Raw genomic sequence first — 18,591 nt, 5'->3', positions numbered from 1 at the left:
CTGACGTGACAAAATGTAGGTCATGGGGTTGCAGTCAGAGATCACGGTCGTCGTGCGCAACAAGATATAATGACGGAATCGTTGGACGGCACAAACCGCTGCCAATGCCAACTTCTCGACATATGCATAGTGAGTTTCCATATCTAGAAGGTTGCGGCTAAGATAATATACAACATGCTCGGTGCCAGCATCATCGTCTTGCACTAAAACCATGCCGATGGTGGTATCGGCGGCAGCCAGATAAAGGGTGTAGTCACGGTGGTAATTCGGAGGTCTTAAGAGCGGAGCTGAGACAAGAAGGTCTTTAAGACGCTCAAAAGATTCTTGAGCGATAGCATCCCAGCGAAAGGGCGTGTCTCGCTTTAATAACCGTGTGAAACCCTTAGCCACCTCGGCATAATTTGGAATGAATCGTCTGAGAAAATTAGCTTTTCCCTGCAAGCTCTGTAACTGCTGAAGAGAGGCAGGGGGAGGAAGATTCAAAATGGCCTCGACCTTAAGGGGATCCAGACGGATACCTTCCCGGGAGACGATGAACCCGAGCAGTCGGCCAGATTCTATGCAGAAGACACACTTATGCGGATTGAGTCGAATACGGTAGTGTCGACAACGGAGAAAGATTTCGCGTAGATGAGATGGATGGTCTTGACGTTTAGCTGAATGAGCTGGAAGGTCATCCAGGTAAGGCTGTACGATGTGTCGGATATCATGAAAAGCATACGACATCACACGCTGGAAAGTGGCACCGGCATTTTTGAGACCGAAAGGTAGCTTCTTGTAAGCGAAGGTGCCCCAAGGACAAATGAAAGCAGTCTTATGCTGGTCTGCGGGGGCTATGTTGATCTGGTTGTAACCAGAGAAGCCGTCCATAAATGAATAAATTTCGCTTCCTGCGCAGTCATCAATAAGCTGATCAATAAAAGGCGTAGGAAAGTTATCTTTTGGACAGGCGCGATTGATGTCGCGATAGTCAACACAGACCCGAATAGTGCCCTGCTTTTTATTCACAGGGACTATATTGGATACCCATTCCGTGAGAGGAATGGCATAGATGAAACCAGCTCGAAGGAGTTTTTCAACTTCGGCCTTGATGGCTGCAGCCTTTCGAGGGTGCACTGGGCGTAAACGCTGACGAACAGGCTTAGCGCCGGGATAAGTAGGGATTTCGTGCTCCACGATACTGGGGTCAATGCCGGGCATTTCCTCGTAAGACCATGCGAAAACATCACGGAATTCACGAAATAAAGCAGTATAAAGTTGAACTTCCTCAGGAGTGCATGTGACTCCAATGAAAATATTCTCGACAATCCTTGATTTGACAGAGATGTCGATAGCCAGGGTTTGCGTAATGTTACCCATATTGCCTTCCGAAGACACTTGATATAACTGAACAGGCGTTTGGAGAGGCGGAGATGGGACACATGAAGCAAACCGCTCGAGACATGCGACCATTTCCGAATGAGGAGGGAGAAACGAAGAGCGATGGTGGTAATCTAACCAAGGGAGCTCCTCGAGAGACATAGTCTCAATGATAGCCTCGTCGGAGGGAAATGATTCCTTCAGGGGATCCGAAGTGGCCTCTTCTCCCAACCAAGGGAAGTGGTCATATGAATCGGGAACACTGCTTGGAAAAGCAGGTTCAAGAGGTGGAGCCGATGCAGCGACAATCTCGATGTAGTTGAGCTCGGCAGGACTCAACGGCATCATCTCGCCCCAAGAGTCTTCCTGATTCAAGGGAGGGAGAACCCATGGATCAGAACGCACTGTAATCATGTTAACGGAGGCGAGATTCGGAGGTGGGAGGGGAAAGACTCCCATCAAGGAGGGATCTTTGAATAATCCAGCATCCACACTCACTAGCGACTTGGAGGTATGCTCTACGAATGGCACATTCCCTTCAGAAGAGGAAGAAAAAAAGGACAGCTGGTCCACCGTGACGATTTTCCCTTGATGGGGGAAGCGAACGACACGGAACAAGGAGGAAGCCACGGCTTGCATGGCATATGTCCAGCTTCGTCCAAGGAGGAGATTGTAAGTGAGATTAGCGTCAACGACTTCAACCTCTACCTCTACCGTTTTCCCTTCTAAAGAGATAGGCAGTCGCGGGAGGATACCATACAGAAGAGATTCTCTTCCATCGAAAGCTTCCAGGGTCGTAGGAGATTGGCTCAGAGCAGGGGAACCAATAGCCTTCCAGCAAGCAACCGACATGATGCAGGTTGAGGCACCTTCATCAATGACTGTACGATGGATCGTTTTGCCATTGATGAGAACATGTATAAGGAAGGCCACCTGATGAGGCAGTCTCTGCGCGAAACCCTCGAGATCAAAAGAAATTAAATCCGAATCTGCCGGGTCTATGCCACCAATCGCTGATAGCAAGGACTTCCTCTGGGAGGGGCAGCTCTGGAGGACTTCTAATGCGGACATAGCAGACGGAGCCTGAGCTAAGTCCTCGACAATGCTATAATGCTGGGTAGCACGAGCATTGGGGTTATAAGATGACTTCCTGAGTACACCTTTGGGAGGGGGTCGGGGGATCGTCTCGACGTTGGGTCGTTCGATGTGAAGGGGACCAGAACTAGACGGAGGAGCGCAGGAGGGAACCTCCGGCTCTTTCCCGGCTGAAGATGGATAATCTTTCGCTCGAGTCGAAACATGGATGGGGATGGTTCCAGCCATGAACACTTGAGAACCGAACGAGGAAGAGGATTGAGAAGGATCTGCCACCTGATGCGTCTGCTGGGACGGGAAAGGCTCTTTAAGCACAGCAGGAGGCCCTGGAGCACCTTTCAAAAGCCGACTAACCTCGGACCGCCTGGGGCAATCTTTGGTGTAGTGATCCTCCTCGCAAATGAGACAAGGATACTTAGGCTTCCGTTTGGCTCCTTCCTCGGAGGGAGGTTTAGGAGGGTTCTGCTTGGGCTGTCCAGATTTATCTTTGGCCTTCCCTTTCTTTTTGCCTTTCGAGGATTTGTCTGCCACGGTGGACTGAACGGCGTTTACCTCGGAGGTGTTCCCAGAAATAGATTGGCCCTGAGGAGCATTCTCTTGAGAGGCGGTCTGTTTCTGCTTCCCAGGGTTTGCGGCTGATTTCTTAGATGATGAATTTACAGAACCAATAACTCCATCAACAGAAGGCTTTGGTGGAGCTTTGGGTTGTCCAGGCCTCGGGGCATCTGGCAAATACTCATACAAAGTACCTGACTGAGAATACACTAAGTCGAGGTACTGAGCTCGCGCGATTGCTTGCTCCTCAGTTACACACGCCCCCATTGCGATATCTTTTGCAATTTTAGGAACAAAGGACGTGGTAAACCAGTCGGTCAGGAGTTGATCAGGAATCCAAAATTTAATCAAGCGACGACGCCTTCTCCATTCATGTATATGATCAGAGATGTGCGTAGCCGTATCCTGTTTGAGAGACGTGAGCAGATGGGTCCTAGTCTCGTACCGAATGGGTAACTGAAAATGAGTTAAAAATGCCATAGCCAACGAGTTGAAATCTGAAAACATGTCGCGATTGAGTTCAATGTACCATTTAGCAGCTGAACCAGTGAGAGTCCTCTGGAAGAGGTGAAGCCGGATAGAATCATCAAGCCATGAGTTAGATGAGCACCAAAGGTGATAAGTCATTACATGGGCCTGAGGGTCCTCGTTGGCTTTGCCGTCAAACTTTGGACAGTCACCTGGTATTTTAGTTGGAACCGGTGGCCAATACGGATTATGCAAAATAGGGTCGTTTGTTAATTTTGACACATCAGGTAGTTCCAACGTTGCTAAAAATGGTAGCTGCGGGTTAAAGGACATCTGTGGCTGCGGATTTGAGGCGACATTAGGGTTCCACCCAGATGGTGGTTGCCCCCACGAACTCTGTCCGGACGGGCCCGGCCCAAAAGGGCCTGGCGCGTAAGAATTTTGTCCCGATGGACCTGGTCCAAAAGGGCCTGGCGCATAGGGAGTTTGTCCGTAGGGGTTTTGTCCGTACGGATTTTGGCCATATGCGGACGGTTGTCCCTGTGTCTGCCCCCCAGCTCCCCATGTACTAGCAGCTTGCCCGGCAGGTGCACCATATTGGTAATTTTGATAAGGAGTGACCTGTGGTTGCTGATAATTTTGATAAGGAGCATACTAATTTTGCCCCTGGGGTTGCTGGTAGCCATATGACTGTTGGGCCCCATACGAAGCCTGATAGGCAGGCTGCGTTTGGTAATAAGGTTGATAACCTATTTGAGTTTGAGGCCCAGGGTAATGTCCTTGAACCGGTTGGGGTTGAACCATATGTCCCGAAGGTTGACTCGGTCAGATTTGAGATGGACCTAGTTGGCCAGCAGGATAGACTTGCTGGGCACCAGGTTGTCCATGCGCCACCAAGGGTCGTCCTTGCGGAACGGATGACTGAACTGGCTGGATAGCTGGTTGACGCCGAGGTTGGCCAGCTTGTCCAGGTTGACGATTAGGGCGGACAACGGGTTGACCTTGCTGTATAGACGGTTGGCCCGTTTGCCCCCCAGTGTGAACGGATTGAGAAGAGGGTTGGGCTTGCTGCATGGCAGGCTGCCCTCCTTGGTGTATAGGCTGAGCAGAGGGTTTGCCTTGCTGTATAGTAGGTTTCCCCCCTTGCCCAGAAGGATTCGTGAATTGAGCGGTAGGTTGGCCCTGTGGAACGTAGGGTTGTCCACCCTGCCCAGGGAGATGACCAAACTGGGCGGTAGGTTGGCCCTGTTGTACATAGGGTTGTCCACCTTGCCCAAGAGGATACCCTTGTTGGATCACTGGTTGATTCTGAGAATTGTAAACTGACCCAGTTTGTCCAGATGGGTACCCTTGCTGGAAACCCAGTTGGCCTTGCTGAATGGAAGGTTGCTCTGGTTGTCCAGTAGGTTGATTCTGATGTGAATATGACGGACCTCCAATGCCCATGGGTTTTCCCTGGTAAGGTTGACCCTGTGGGCCCCCAGATTGTCCCGGGTAAGGCGGGCCATAAAGTGGTTGCCCCTGGGGGGTTTGCACATAAAGCGGCTGGCCTTGATTGGGTGGTCCTATGGGCTGTCTGGGAGGATCCCGGTTCCCATGGAGAGTGTGAGTAGCGGGATCATACGTAACGTTCAACGGTTCCTCGTTTTCTTCGAAAGGACGATGAGGAAGAACTGAAATGTTCTCGAGGTACTCACCGTTTTCATCATAGTAAAAGAAGGGACCTTCGTAATCTGGGTCCATTATGGGTTGCCCAAAAGCATCATACGGCCCCGACCCTGGAATGCCATCAGAAAAGGGACCAGCTTGAGGGTTTGCAGACGAGGAAACCGGTTCAGCACTGACAACCGGAGTTGGACGTGCTACATAGACAGTAGGTTGGGTGGGAACTGAGGTAACGGGCGTGTTAAGCCCTGTCGTAAGAGGTGTACTAAGGGGCTGCAAAACAAAGGGCCCGGTGGAGGCAATAAGACTAGGATCCCATATAGTTGTAGAAGTTTCCCTAGTGGCTATCCTATCCCTCATTGATTGGTATCGTGGTGGGAGGGGAGAGGAAGCCGGGATTGGGGTCTCGATGTCTGTCACCACGGGCGTCTCGCCGGTGCTGGAAGCTGTCTCATCCATGTGGGAAGAATACATTGGAGATGACATACCAAGAGGGGTACGAGGGGTATAATCAGGCTCCGAGATAGGATTCCAATCTTCTATGTAATCTTCGTCGCCTGGGGCACGTACGTTGATAGGCTGGATACTCGGAACAATAGGAAGAGTACCGCTTACAACTGGTGCCTCTGGAGCAACAGAGGATGGAGAACCTTGATCACTTGGACCGGGAGTTGATGGGTCAACCAGGATGACCAGACCCCTTAGAAAACCTAAAGGAAACTAACGATAAAACCCTAGTCAAAACTATCGCACACAAGATCTAAAATAGGTGATGTTATCGTGGCCAAATTAATTTTAAGACATAAGAACCAAACTTGACATTTTCATGTTTGAGGAGTCGAGAAAAGGACGAAAATATGACTCCAGTCTCCTTCGAAGTTTTAATGAGCACGAAGTGACAAGACGCTCACAGGCACCTTTTCATTTAGGGAGTCCGAAAAGGATCAAAAGTGACTGCTCTGGAGACTCTAGGTATAAGGTTTACCAAGCAACCTATAAAACTGCTTATACACCTCAGCAATCGTATGAGAGCCAAGGACTTTCCGTACTGCAGTCAATCTTTCCGAATGTTGTGTTCGGTGCGTTACAGTTCACAAGGCGGCAAACTCGGCTTCCTATGGATAAAGGATAAAGCCTAATGGGGTCTCCCTATATACGCGACGGTACGTGGGAGCACAGTCCGTGTTAGACCACTATCGAGTCACAGAAGGAGGAATCACCTAACCTAATGTGAAACAATAGTGACTATGTTTAAAGACGTCGGAACACGTCTCTAACCTAGACCTCTAGATGTTTGCGTTTAGTTCCAATGCGTTTTTAGATTCATTTGGTTCATTTTACAGTTGATCTTGAGATTAAGTTTCGATTTCAAGCTCTATCGTATGTTCGCTCACAATTACCTAGATGCAAACTACATGCCAAAGAATTTCATTTTGTTCGATGAATCCTAGTTATGAGAGGGCAAAGAATTTTAACCAAACAAAACAAATATAAGCAAACAAGCAACTTGATGCAACTAAAGCGAGGAAAGGAAACTTTTTCTTTTGAAGATGCAAATCAACGAAATGTTCTTTTCCTTTTCAATTTTTTAAAGCAAAGCTACTAGTTTGATTTCCTTTCAATGACACAAAGCATCTAAATGAATTTGGAGGAACCGGAACACCAAGAAAATTACTTAATGAAAGCACACAAAGTTCCCAAAACACTCGACCAAAGTTTCCAAATCAAAGGAAAACTAAGTTCTGCACGAGCTATGTGATCTAAGCTCGGCAAGACAAGCAAGGATTGCAAGCAAGGAGGAAGCGAAAAACCACTCGGAAACACAAACCAAAACACTCCAACAATCACTGAACAAGTGCATAAACAAATCTGAAATCGGCTGGTCAAACAAGCAAACAAGATTCCTACGGTAGGCTTGACACACACACGGCCTCTAGATGTCCTAGGGCCAGAGCGCGAAATCAATGGAGAAAAGCGAACACCCGAAGGATAAGAGTCACAACCAGTCAATTAGAGACCCAACACAATCCAGCAACTGTAAAAGTAATGATGAAAACACGAACCAAGCAGCGAAAGCAAAAGGGAAGGTATTCGCAAAATTAGAAAACTGAACAAAAACGGAACCCTATGGAACCAAGCTCCGCAATCAAGCAGTTCAGAGTTCAGACAGTGAAAAGCAAGTCATAAAACAGGTGGAGAGAAGAAGGGATAGTCACAGCAAAAGGTTCAGGAGGCCAATTTGGTCAAAAATGAACTTTACAGGATCAGCGCGGGTAGCCTTCAGCAACTCGGCGCTGACAGGAGGAGGCCTGTAGCAACTTTGCGACGTCAGCATGGAAGGACAGGGATAAAGCGTGCTGTCTCAGAAAAATGAGGTCAGCGCGGAAAGAAGCCACACAGACGCGATGACACAAATCACAAAGAAGCGGGGGCGCGATGTCAGCGCGGAAGGACACGAATAAAGTGCGTTGTCTCTGAAAACGAGGTTAGCGCGACTGTTAGACGTACAGGCACGATGGAAAGAATACCAAAGGAACAGGGTCGAGATGTCAGCGCGACTGTTCTGAATTAAAACGCGCTGAGAGCAAAAAACAAGCAAGGCCAAAACAAAAACTTCCCAAACCAAAGGCAAGAGTCTTTTCACAATTAAGATACTTCCCAGAAGAACCCAGAAAGTTTATAAGCAAAGAGACAATCCCAAAAACTCGGAAAAGAGACCAATCCAAGTCAAACACAAAAGTGGACTCAAGAGACAAAAAGGTTGTTCCCCAGCGGAGTCGCCAAATTGTTGGAGAGGTAAATCCCCTCTACGGATAGAGGCGATCCCTACTAGCCCAGCAGGGGTCTAGCAACAATCACACAATGTTGCTATGCATGTTCCTAATTACGATTAAACAAGAGGTAAAGAGCACCTACTTGGATTCCTGCGCTGTCGTTTAACGAAGAGATGTTTCCTTCGCTCCTTCGCTTCGGCTGGTCACAATCCTTCGCGATCTCCGCGAATAGATACCTACACACACGAAGAGGAAACAAACGCAAGCGTGAAATCTAGTAAAAGCAACCATACATCGGTCAAAAAAGATGTAATTCACATTTAACCATAGGATAGACAAATGAGAATGGAACAATAATAGGAGTCATCTATTATTAATCAAAATAGAGAAGAGTACAACCAAATGTTTTGACGTCGGTAACCTTCTCAGGAGGGGCCAGTCAGCATGTATCTCAAGCATTCACCTTTGAGGATGATTCTCCCAAGACAAACAACTCTCTCCCTCACACACAAGCAACATCAAATAACCTTCCCTAAGCAATCAATCACTTCCACACCTAGCACACCAAACCTATAGTAGCAGCAATCTGAGCACTACAAGCTCTGTACAATCCAAGCTATTCCAAGCTATGTCTAACTAGCTGCTCATGGTAATGGTGAGAGTTTATATAGGAGAAGGGGTCTCCTAAAAGGGTGGAAGGATGAGCTTATCTTCAAGGGAAGTTGTTGCAAAGGGTCGAACAGACATGCCATAGAAGGGAGTCGACATTCACAAAGCTAACAACCAAGCCTAGAGTTATCTGGAAGGCTGGCTGTTTGAACAAATTCGCCCAAACTGGATCAGCGCGGATTATTAGGCAACTGTCGCGCTGTTGCCGCGTCTCAATCACTGGGACAGTCATGTCAACGCGGAAGTACAGGGGAAAGGCGCGCTGTCGACCAGCGCGGAAAAGTGATGTCCTTCCGCGCTGGCAGCGCACGGAATACACTACAGGGCGCCAGTCATCGCGGATATTTTAGGAACAGGCGCGCTCATGAACAAAACTTTGGAAAAATGGGTTTTGGGGCCAGTTCAGAAAGCAGGAGCTTAGTGATTATGAAGTCTTGGCACAGCAGGGTGACTGAGAGGAAGGCAGTGACAAATTACTGTGCAACAGTGTCTCACCAGCTTAGCCCTCAACTAGAAATTATAATTGTAAATTTTTAAATTAGCTCATGTTAAGTGAGTACAAAACCTACCAAGTTGCCAATTTTATGTCTCATAAAAAAGGGATGAAATCATTTCGTATACAAAAAAAAGGTTATGATTAATCACACATAATAGAAGGGAAAAAGGAAAAAATGTCATTGTTTCTTCGAGTCATTAACATTTTTTCTTCGAGGAATTTTGGGAGCAGCAATTCACTCAACTCCATTGTGTGTTTCACAATGTATTGTAGGGAGTCGGCCATGATTGAGTCCACCAAGTGTTTGACAATTGTGGGGTGTAAGTAGAATATTCCATTGGAAAGGATTTAGAATTTGGGACGTCTTTTTGTTATTAAATTTCAGAATAATTCCAAAATTTTATAATTGAAATAAAGAATAATTGTAGGATTCTATAATACATAAAGATAATTGGTTGGAAGGTTCTGTGAGGCATTTGAATACATAAGAATACCGTAGACGAACAATATGCAGAGGAAATGTGCAGACCGGGATACCGAGATGAACAAATCGCGAAACCTCATTAGTTGTACTCGGAATTTCTGTGGGTAGAAATTCAGTCAATCCACACTTCTTTGACAATGCACAACTAGTCATACTTCCATTAGAATTTTCGTCGGTCAGTAATAGTAAGTAATATTAAGTGGGGACATGGTGATATCAAAGCTCTGGAAATTCAGAGTTATGTTTCTGAATTTGGTATTGATAGAATCAGGTTGGAATTTCAAAACAGATTTATTCTTAAATTCCAATTTTGGTAAATCTTTAAATTATATTTGATAGAGAAATCACCCTATGACGTGACTGGTAGTTTGGCCGTCAAATTTCATTCCTGGACGGGAGACATTGGTAACGCAAGTCGCACTATCATGGACGTGAGGCAGAGAGTACGTTTCGAAAAGTCATACGAGTCGCTGTCTTTACCGGAACACCGATGTGATCAGAGTGCCGTCTTGAGCGGGACATAGTTGGTGAACAAAGTTGCATTGAGTGGCACAGACGGCTGAAGAAATATTTTCATCCAGTTGTATTGAGTGGGATATAGGGTAGAACAAAGTTGTGGAAACCTTGATTTCTATTTGGGATTTGGTCGGCTCCCAAATAAGTCGTACAGTCGTTATGAATGGACACAACGGTGAGTAATTCATATAATGGTTTTTTTAATACATAAATATATATATTTGACGTGCGAAGAAAGTTGTGCAAAATTATTATTAATTCTATGTTGCATCCGATTTAGCGAGTTGATTGAAATAAAATATATTATTGTTAATTTAGTAGATGGAGTTTGAAAGAAATCGATGATGGAAAATATATATAGTTTTTGAATTATTAAATTATTTTTAAGGATTTATTTATGTAATATGTGAATTGTAATTTTTTATTATTATATTTGTAACCAGTAGATCATATTGTATTTCATTGCTAGGGAAATTTATTTAATTTTTAATTAATTAATTTTTTTAATTATTTATAAAATTTATTATGATGATGATGGTGGTGGTTAATGTCCATTGAAATCAAACATTAGTTTATTTTTAAAAATTTACTTATATAATAAGTGAACTATAAATTATATTATTATATTTGTAAAGAGTACATTATGTTGTATTTGGTTGCTGGGCAAATCTATTTGGCTTTCAAGTAATTTGTAATTTTTTCTAACCATTCATAAAATTTATTATAATTTTAGTAAAAAATAAATATTAAATTAAATATTTTAAAAATTAAATTTTTATTCTTTGAGTTTTTGAAATGTAAATTTTTATTTATTAATTGACCATTTATTAAATGTGATTAATATTAAAAATTAAAAATAACAAAAAAAAATTCTCAAAATAAATATTAGTTAAATATTTCAAAAATTAAAATTTATTTTTAAAATTTTTCTAAATCTAAATTTTTATTTTATAAATTGCCATATATTAAATGTGATTAATCTTAAAAAAATAAAAAATAACAAAAAAATTCCCAATATGCCAAATAACCTCATCATTCATGAGAATTCCGATACCTCTGTATCACTTGTTATTATTATCGACTTATATTTTCTTAATATGCGTGTGTGAAAACTAACCATGAAATGACATGAGAGTCTTGTTTATTCGTTGATGAATTGACTTGAGAGTCTGGTTTATTCGTTGTTTTATGTGCTAGACCTGACACATGCGTGGGCAGAAAAAAACCAGTGGATATTTTCTTGAAATAGTCTATAATGCGATTTTTTGAAAAAAAATTTGGTGGGTTTTTCTGATCGAAATAGGCCAGGAATTTATTGGAATCCCAAGTTTGATAGCTAGTTTCTGCACAATGAAAGTGTCTCAGGAGTTTTCGAGGGTGCTGAATCCAAATATGCAGTTAAAAAATCATTTTAACTGCAACAAACCAAAATTTAACCTCAATTTCTTCCCCCAAATTCCTTAATCTCCAAAAAAATAGCATTATAGACAACTCCTATTTTCTTAATCTCCAAAAAAAAAATAGCATTATAGACAACTCCTATTTTCTTAATCTCCATGTCTCAAAGTTAAACATGAAATCGCATGGAAATTTTTTATTTGTTATTTTATTTTGTTTTCCTGGGTGAAATAAATAACATGCGTAGACAGAAATAAAACCAGCGGATATTTTCTTAATCTCCATGTCTCAAAGTTAAGCATGAAATGGCATGGAAGTTTTTATTTGTTATTTTATAATGGTTTCCCTATAGAAATAAATATGTGGCAGGCATGGACACAAGAAAAATCCAGTGGATCAGACACATGGCGAGAAAGCTAAACATGAAATGGCATGGAAGTATTTATTAGTTGTTTTATAATGTTTTTCCTAACATGTGGTAGGCAAAGACACAAGAAGAACTGAAACAATTAAATTAATAGTTTTTTGGAGTTTATTTTATCTTTTGTATTTTGTCATCCCCTACTGGTTTTGAAGTGACATTCGTCAATAATTTTAGCTTTATTGTTATTAATTATGGAAAAAATTAATATGCTTCTTTATCTCTTAGATTTTTGAAATAATTCAATTAATAATTTTTATTATTTGTTTTCGAGTTTATTACCTGGTAAGGGGTTTCCCTCTCAAATGAACTTCCCTAAAATCCACGTGTCATCCCTGTGTGTCGTTAGATTATGTGTTAGACGATTAGAAGATTGTTAATCGTTCGATCAAGGGAAGGTAGTTGAGTGGTTGCAATTGTTCACGGCTGAATGTTCGGACCTGAAAGATTTCCCTTGGGGTACCCTTTCGTCTTCTATGATCTTGCTTCCCTGTCGCAAGAGCTTGAAATGGTTTTTTCGATGTCCTCCAATGCAGAGCAGATTGTGTCCTCAGCCGCTCCTACAGCACAGTGCCTTCTTCAACCTGTGCCTAACTCCAGATTCGTAGCGGCCGGCATTAAATCTGCCCGGGAGAAGCTGCAAGGTTGGTTGGAGGGAGCTCGTTGAGAAGTTCGTGTAATCGGTCTGTAATCGGTCTATATGGTAAAGGGGGTGTGGGCAAGACATCCTTGCTCAAAATCATCTACAATACCTACAAGAAAGAGGTCAGCCGTTTCTTTGATCTCGTCATTTGGTTTACAGTTTGTGGGAACATTGAAATTGAACGGTTGCAGGCTTTCATTGCGGAGGCTCTGAATATAAGTATGGAGGAAAATGATAATCCTGAGACGAAAAAGATGAAATTGAGTGCATCTGTAGACAAAAAGAAATTGCTTCTTATATTGGATAACATTGGGAAGGAAATAGATCTTAGTGAAGTGGGCATCAAAATTGGGGATAACAGTGGTAGCAAACTCTTAGTCTCCAGCCGCAGCACACAAGTGATTGAAAAGATGGGAGCAAAGGATTACTCCCTGGAGATAGAACCCTTGTCCTCAGATGAAGGCTGGGACTTATTTAGAAAAGGAGCTTTTGAAAATGGACCTGAGAATGATATTGTAGAGGCTAGAGCGAGAGAAATTTCCTCGGATTGCAGAGGCTTGTCGTTGGCCATAAATGCAGTTGTTGGAGTGATGAGGTTTAAAAAGAATGAGTATGAGTGGAGCCATGCTTTAAATTCGATGAGAAAGAGAGATGCTTCCGTCCCAACAAATCTCAAGGCCATTGACGCAGAGCTTTATCAGGTGTTAAGATGGACTTGCAATGAATTGTCAGAATTCCATCTAAAGATTTTTTTTTCTAAATTGTGCATCATTTCTGGAAGATGAAGAAATTGTTGTGGAGATGCTGGTGCAGATGTGGGACGCGGAAGGCTTCCTCAACAAGCCAGGGACACCTTATTTTATGGATGCTAGGCGGCAATGCATTGATGAACTGGTAAGAAGGTGCTTGGTGGAGCGTGTGGAGTATATTGTTGATGACGACTATCATAGTGTCGAGTATTTAAAGATTCATAAAGCTTTTCGTGACATGGCAATTGACATAGGCCAAAAGGAGGGAACATGCTTATTGGTAGCACGTCAACAGTTGCAGAGCTTTCTAACTGACAAAGTTTCCATGGATTGCAGACGAATATTGGTGGGCTATAATGCTATTCGTGATCTGCTAGATGATTTGAGATGTTCAGAACTGAGGAGTTTGGTTTTAGCCTCCAATATTGATTTAGAAAAGATTCCAGAAGAATTGTTCAACAATACCCCGTCTCTGCAGGTTTTGGATTTGTCATCCACTCCAATAAAAGGATTGCCAACCTTGAAGCAACTTCAATAGCTTCAGTTTCTCAACTTGTCTAACTGCTCCAAGCTTGCTGATTTTCCTGACAGCCTCTGTAGTATCCTGTCACTTAAAGGTTTGGATTTGTCATACACTCCAAATAAAATCATTGTGTGAGAACTTTTGTAATCTATCTAGTCTTCAAGTTTTGAATCTTAATTCTTGAATGTTACATTCCTTAACTCACAATTCTGGAACATACATCGAGTCTATTGCAGGTTGGTAATTAATAAAAAGAATTTCGAGTGTAAGAGTTAAGCAAGTTTTGTATTGATTTGTATTTGTTTGCAATAAGAATACATTGGAATAGCTGTTGTTCTTATTCACAACATTTCTCCTACATACTGTCTTGCAGGAATGTGGTAATAAAACATGTGACGATATTGGCTCCCCTTGATGCCCCTAACACAGATGGGATTGATCCAGGTAGTTTTCACTGCTAACAAAGTTTTATTAGTGGTTCTGTTTGCATGCTTTGATGAACTCACTCCTAGTTCTATCTCATTTTCTAGATACTTTCTTTTTGTACAATTATCATGAATGTTGTTTAGAATGTTGCCTAGGGCTAAATTGTTGCCTAACATAAATGATGTGAAAAGTACAAAGAATGTGGATTCAATCAAGGGATGAACTATAGGATTTCTGTTTATCAACTTAAGTTTTGGTGATTTCTCCCACCTAATTTCTAGTATGTTATGTATTGTTATGATCTTGCTCTATTTGGTGAATTTATGGGGTGCATCACTATGAATATACTTGATAGCTAATGGAAACATATGAATCCAAATAATAGATAGCCCATGACAGCATGCTGTGATATCAATTTTAAGTTGCTCAAGTTGGAACACAACTTACAGTTCAGATCTTTCTCTCTCTGCCAAAGAATGATTGGTTTTGAGGAAATTTATCTGAAGATTTCTTAAATTATGGGGAATGTCAAGAAAAAGAGTAATGAAAACCAATCAAAGCTTCTCTTTGAACATTGCAATTCTTTCCATAGATCGCTTTTTCAAAATGCTCTATGTTTTTTCTACTGAAATGGATGTCGTTGATACCACCTTGGTAACTATCTCTTTATATCGATTCCTCGTCGAAACTGCTTTGGTAACTGTGCTTTATTTGTTTTTTAGATCTCTGATTTTTCCCCTGTATATCTAAAAAAAAATGAAATTTACATTCTTGTTAAATGCATTGACAGAATCAGAGACCTTATGGCCGTGATGATAGTTTATATTAGCAGTTTCAGATAATATTTCGGGTAGCTAAAGACCCTCGTAATGACGGGCTACAATTTGATTTCAATGATCTTTAGGGTACATAAGCGGCTGTGTCATGATTCTCTACAATTTGGTTTGAGTCCTCACTTCTGAAGACATTTTAGAAGGTAGGTTCTATCCCTCTCTTCCAGGACTTGAAATAAACCAGGACTTCTCTTGTTCATTTATTCGAATGCTCTAGGATTGACAACATGGCCTTAGCAATAACAATGGTAGATGAAGATCTGTTAATCGTTACGGGATAACCTTACTTGATGGAGGATTTTGAATTTTCACATTTCTCTGAAGGCCACCGGAGCTTTCGTTCATGACTGAGATTTACAAATGCTATTTATCCTTAGGTTTCAGGGGTCATCCTTATCATTATTGTAGATTTGGGTCATCAGAGGGCCCAGACACACTTCCAAACTGAGCTTTCATCCACAACTGAGAATAACAAATGTTATTTATCCCTAGGTTTCAGGGGTCATCCTTATCGTGATTGTAGATTCGGGCCATCGGTGCCATACGATGACCCCAAGCTACAATGGCGTTATAGTCACGGAGTTTGAAGTAGGATAAGTAAAGGATTCTATTGTCATGTTTAAAGCTTAGTAAATTCTGGTGTACACACAATCGGACATTAATCGATTGACAATTGGATAGTAAGAACAGGCTGCAAATCTGACAAGTACCCTTTGTTTATTGAAAACCTGCCATAAGTCTCGTCAAAATAACCTCAATTTGGATAGTTGCAAATATAAAAAAGCATATACTAGGACCATAAGAATGCCACGTTAGTATTGGACATATTCTCTGAAGCTTCTTTCCTCTGATATTCTCTAAATAATGGACCATCATGAGCATTGCTATAGTATGCATCAGGTTATCATGAGCTCAAAGTTCTTTTTGCATTTTTTCTGTATATTATCCATAAATTTATGTGGCTATCTAACATCCTACATATTCTCAAATAGTAATTCTGCTTTTGGGGTATTAACTCTTGACCTCACTAATTTTAAGTAACCAACTGAAGTTTAACTTTTACTAGAAACTTTCAGTTTTATCTCCAAGGAAAAATCTTTGAGATACGTCAGACACTTCTTCCTTGTATCCATTCCACTAAAAGTTTCCTGAATGTAGTTGATGTTTTCATCTCCCGTGAGAAGAAGCTTTTGTTGAATGATGTATCTTGTGTCAAGGTTTTTGCAAGTGATCTTTCTCCAATTCAATGATCTCTCTTTCATAACCTGAATGAATATGGAATCATCCTTATCAATCATGGTGTAAACAACTTCTAATGAAACTGACTAGTGATGTCATTACTTAACTTTCTTGACATGTAAACATTGCTAAGGTCACCTTAACCCTGTTATGTTGTTCTCGTTCTTTGCTATTTCAATTATTTACTTGTCCTTAATTACTAGATTTCTTTGTGCCAATTGGGTTTTATGTGCTTTGCAAGAACCAAATTCTTCTTTTTCATTAGATGATGTGGAATTAGATATTTCATGGCAAGTTTTTGGACTTATCAAATCTGAAAATTAAGAGTATGGAAACACTAACTTGCTCTTGCGGCTCAACAGAGGACATAGAAAGAAGGATGCATAGTTGGGGTCACTAGTTTGGATTCATCTCTCTTAGGAGCTTCCATTTCTAACACCAAAGTAAGCCCAATGACAAGATAGAGTTTGATGGTTATTAGTTAGGAGGATGATCATCAACAATTTTCACCATATTCTCATTCCTAGGGCTAGAAGTGAAAAGGTATCACCTTATTCCTTTTTGTCTTGTGAAGTAAGTATTTCTATTTCCTGATAACATAGGGTTACATTTTAGTGTTGATACAGTCTTCCATTGGACAGGCCCAACCAGATACAAAATTTCAGTCTTTTCAAAAGAGTTTTAGTCCAAAAACTAGCCCTATTGACTATATCTAGAAGTCTATATCTAGGGCCTATAAGGAACTAAAACAAACAAAAATTTTGCATGAGGATAAATAAACTAATTAAGGAAACCATCATGAGGAGTGATCATATTCAATGGCTTCTACTTGTATGGGCTACTTATTGCTGCCTAGAGAGGAACTTGGTTTTGGAGGGATGACCATGTGCCTTTCAATGTGTCAAAGCCTTCGATCTATTGCTGCCAATTGTCTTTGCATATGATCCAAGGAGAGAAGCTGCCTAGAGAGGAGCCTGGTTCTAGAGTGATGCCCATGTGCCTTTCATTTGTCCAAGCCTTTGAACCATAGACACTAATTGTCTTCGCATACAATCCAGGGAGAGAAGCATGTCCTCTCTGGTTGCATTTCTTCAAGGAGAACCATACCAAGGAAAAATTTCAGGTGCTAGTGGATGTCCATAGTGTACATATATTGGTTGTATCTTCCCCGAGTATGACCAATGTCGATCATCCACTATGCAACCTCAGCGAAAACTTCGGAATCAGTGAGGGTGCATTGCTCATCTATCAACTCTTGTTCCAGTTGAATCAATTCATCTTGAATTGGCTGTAGTGTAAGTTCCCTAAACCTGGCTGCTGAGCTTTCTACTCTCGTTTGGGCCTTGGCGAAGCCACTCTCCTGGTAATGAGTCGCTCCTCAGCGGACTGAGCACATTTATGCAGCATGTCTTGCTGCTCAAATAGAGTAGGGGAGTTCGCTGGAATGGAAAGTGTTTTTGACTCGAGGTTGGACCTCCCAGAGTGTTTTGGGATGGGCTATGAAGATCCAAGGATGATTGTCATTGGCTTGGGCCGGGAGAAAAGGGGAGCTAATAGGCCCATATCTAGGGGCAAGCCTTGTGCTACTGCTAACCTCTTGACTAAAAACGACAGACCACCCAAAAACGACCACAGTGAGAATTTAAAAAAAAAATGTCGTAAAGAAAAGCCCCTAGACCTGCAAAATGTGGCATAGGCACATTCCATCATTGGAAGAGAGTGAAATTTGGAATGAGTGCTCCTACTGGCATGGATAATTCCATCCCCTTCCTCACTGAGATTCAGGAAAGCCTAACAATGGACTAGGAGGTCACCTGGAAACCACTGAGGCAGGCCAGAGGTCTCAGCCTAAACGTCTGACTCCACTGCCAATGTGTGCATTATCCCAAAATAGCTACAAGACACAGAACCATAACAACATAATCCCGAATTCACTCTCCACAACAAATAAAAGATAATGAAATTGCAAGAGCCAAGGACGAGCATTTTCTTGATAAACATCTTGAGACTTGAAAACTGTCCAGAGGCTTTCCAATACAGAATGCATAATAAAAGCTTGGAGAAAAATGTGAAAGCTAAGTGCCTTTGCCTGCCCTTTAATAAATGTCGAATTGATGGGGAAAAGCAAAATGACAAAGCTCTTGATTGAGCTGAAATCCATCAAAAATACAAAATCAGGTTGGATGGTGCTACGTCTCATTGAGCAGTGGATGGTGTAATGAGGGAGGAGCTTCATGTGTTTTTTGGAACTCCCATGCTTGTTCCATGTACCTTTCAA

The 18,591-nt window shown here is 42.0% G+C and overlaps 1 protein-coding gene across 1 annotated transcript; it reads left to right on the top strand.

Moving 5' to 3' along the window:
* The first annotated feature begins 12,420 nt into the window (after window positions 1-12,420).
* LOC149193959 (disease resistance protein At4g27190-like) lies at window positions 12,421-13,830 on the top strand. The gene is made up of 3 exons (XM_089407489.1): window positions 12,421-12,544; window positions 12,703-13,244; window positions 13,357-13,830. The coding sequence occupies exons 1-3, from the start codon at window positions 12,421-12,423 to the stop codon at window positions 13,828-13,830; spliced, it is 1,140 nt and encodes a 379-aa protein (XP_089263615.1).
* The last annotated feature ends 4,761 nt before the right edge of the window (window positions 13,831-18,591 follow it).

Source organism: Pinus tabuliformis, chromosome 2_2 (assembly GCF_031772625.1).
Source record: "Pinus tabuliformis cultivar Carrire ecotype Pingquan chromosome 2_2, CPIR1, whole genome shotgun sequence".
NCBI lineage: Eukaryota > Viridiplantae > Streptophyta > Pinopsida > Pinales > Pinaceae > Pinus > Pinus tabuliformis.
The sequence above is the reverse complement of the archived record's forward strand: the minus strand, read 5'-3'. Positions and strand labels throughout refer to the sequence as shown.

What these genes read in the sequence shown, in the direction of transcription:
- LOC149193959 (XM_089407489.1), top strand. Translation starts at nt 12,421, where the DNA reads ATGTCCTCCAATGCAGAGCAGATTGTGTCCTCAGCCGCTCCTACAGCA. An exon ending in TGCCCGGGAGAAGCTGCAAG is followed by an intron (nt 12,545 to 12,702) that starts GTTGGTTGGAGG and finishes TTTGGTTTACAG; the next exon opens with TTTGTGGGAACATTGAAATT. An exon ending in TTGACGCAGAGCTTTATCAG is followed by an intron (nt 13,245 to 13,356) that starts GTGTTAAGATGG and finishes ATGCTGGTGCAG; the next exon opens with ATGTGGGACGCGGAAGGCTT.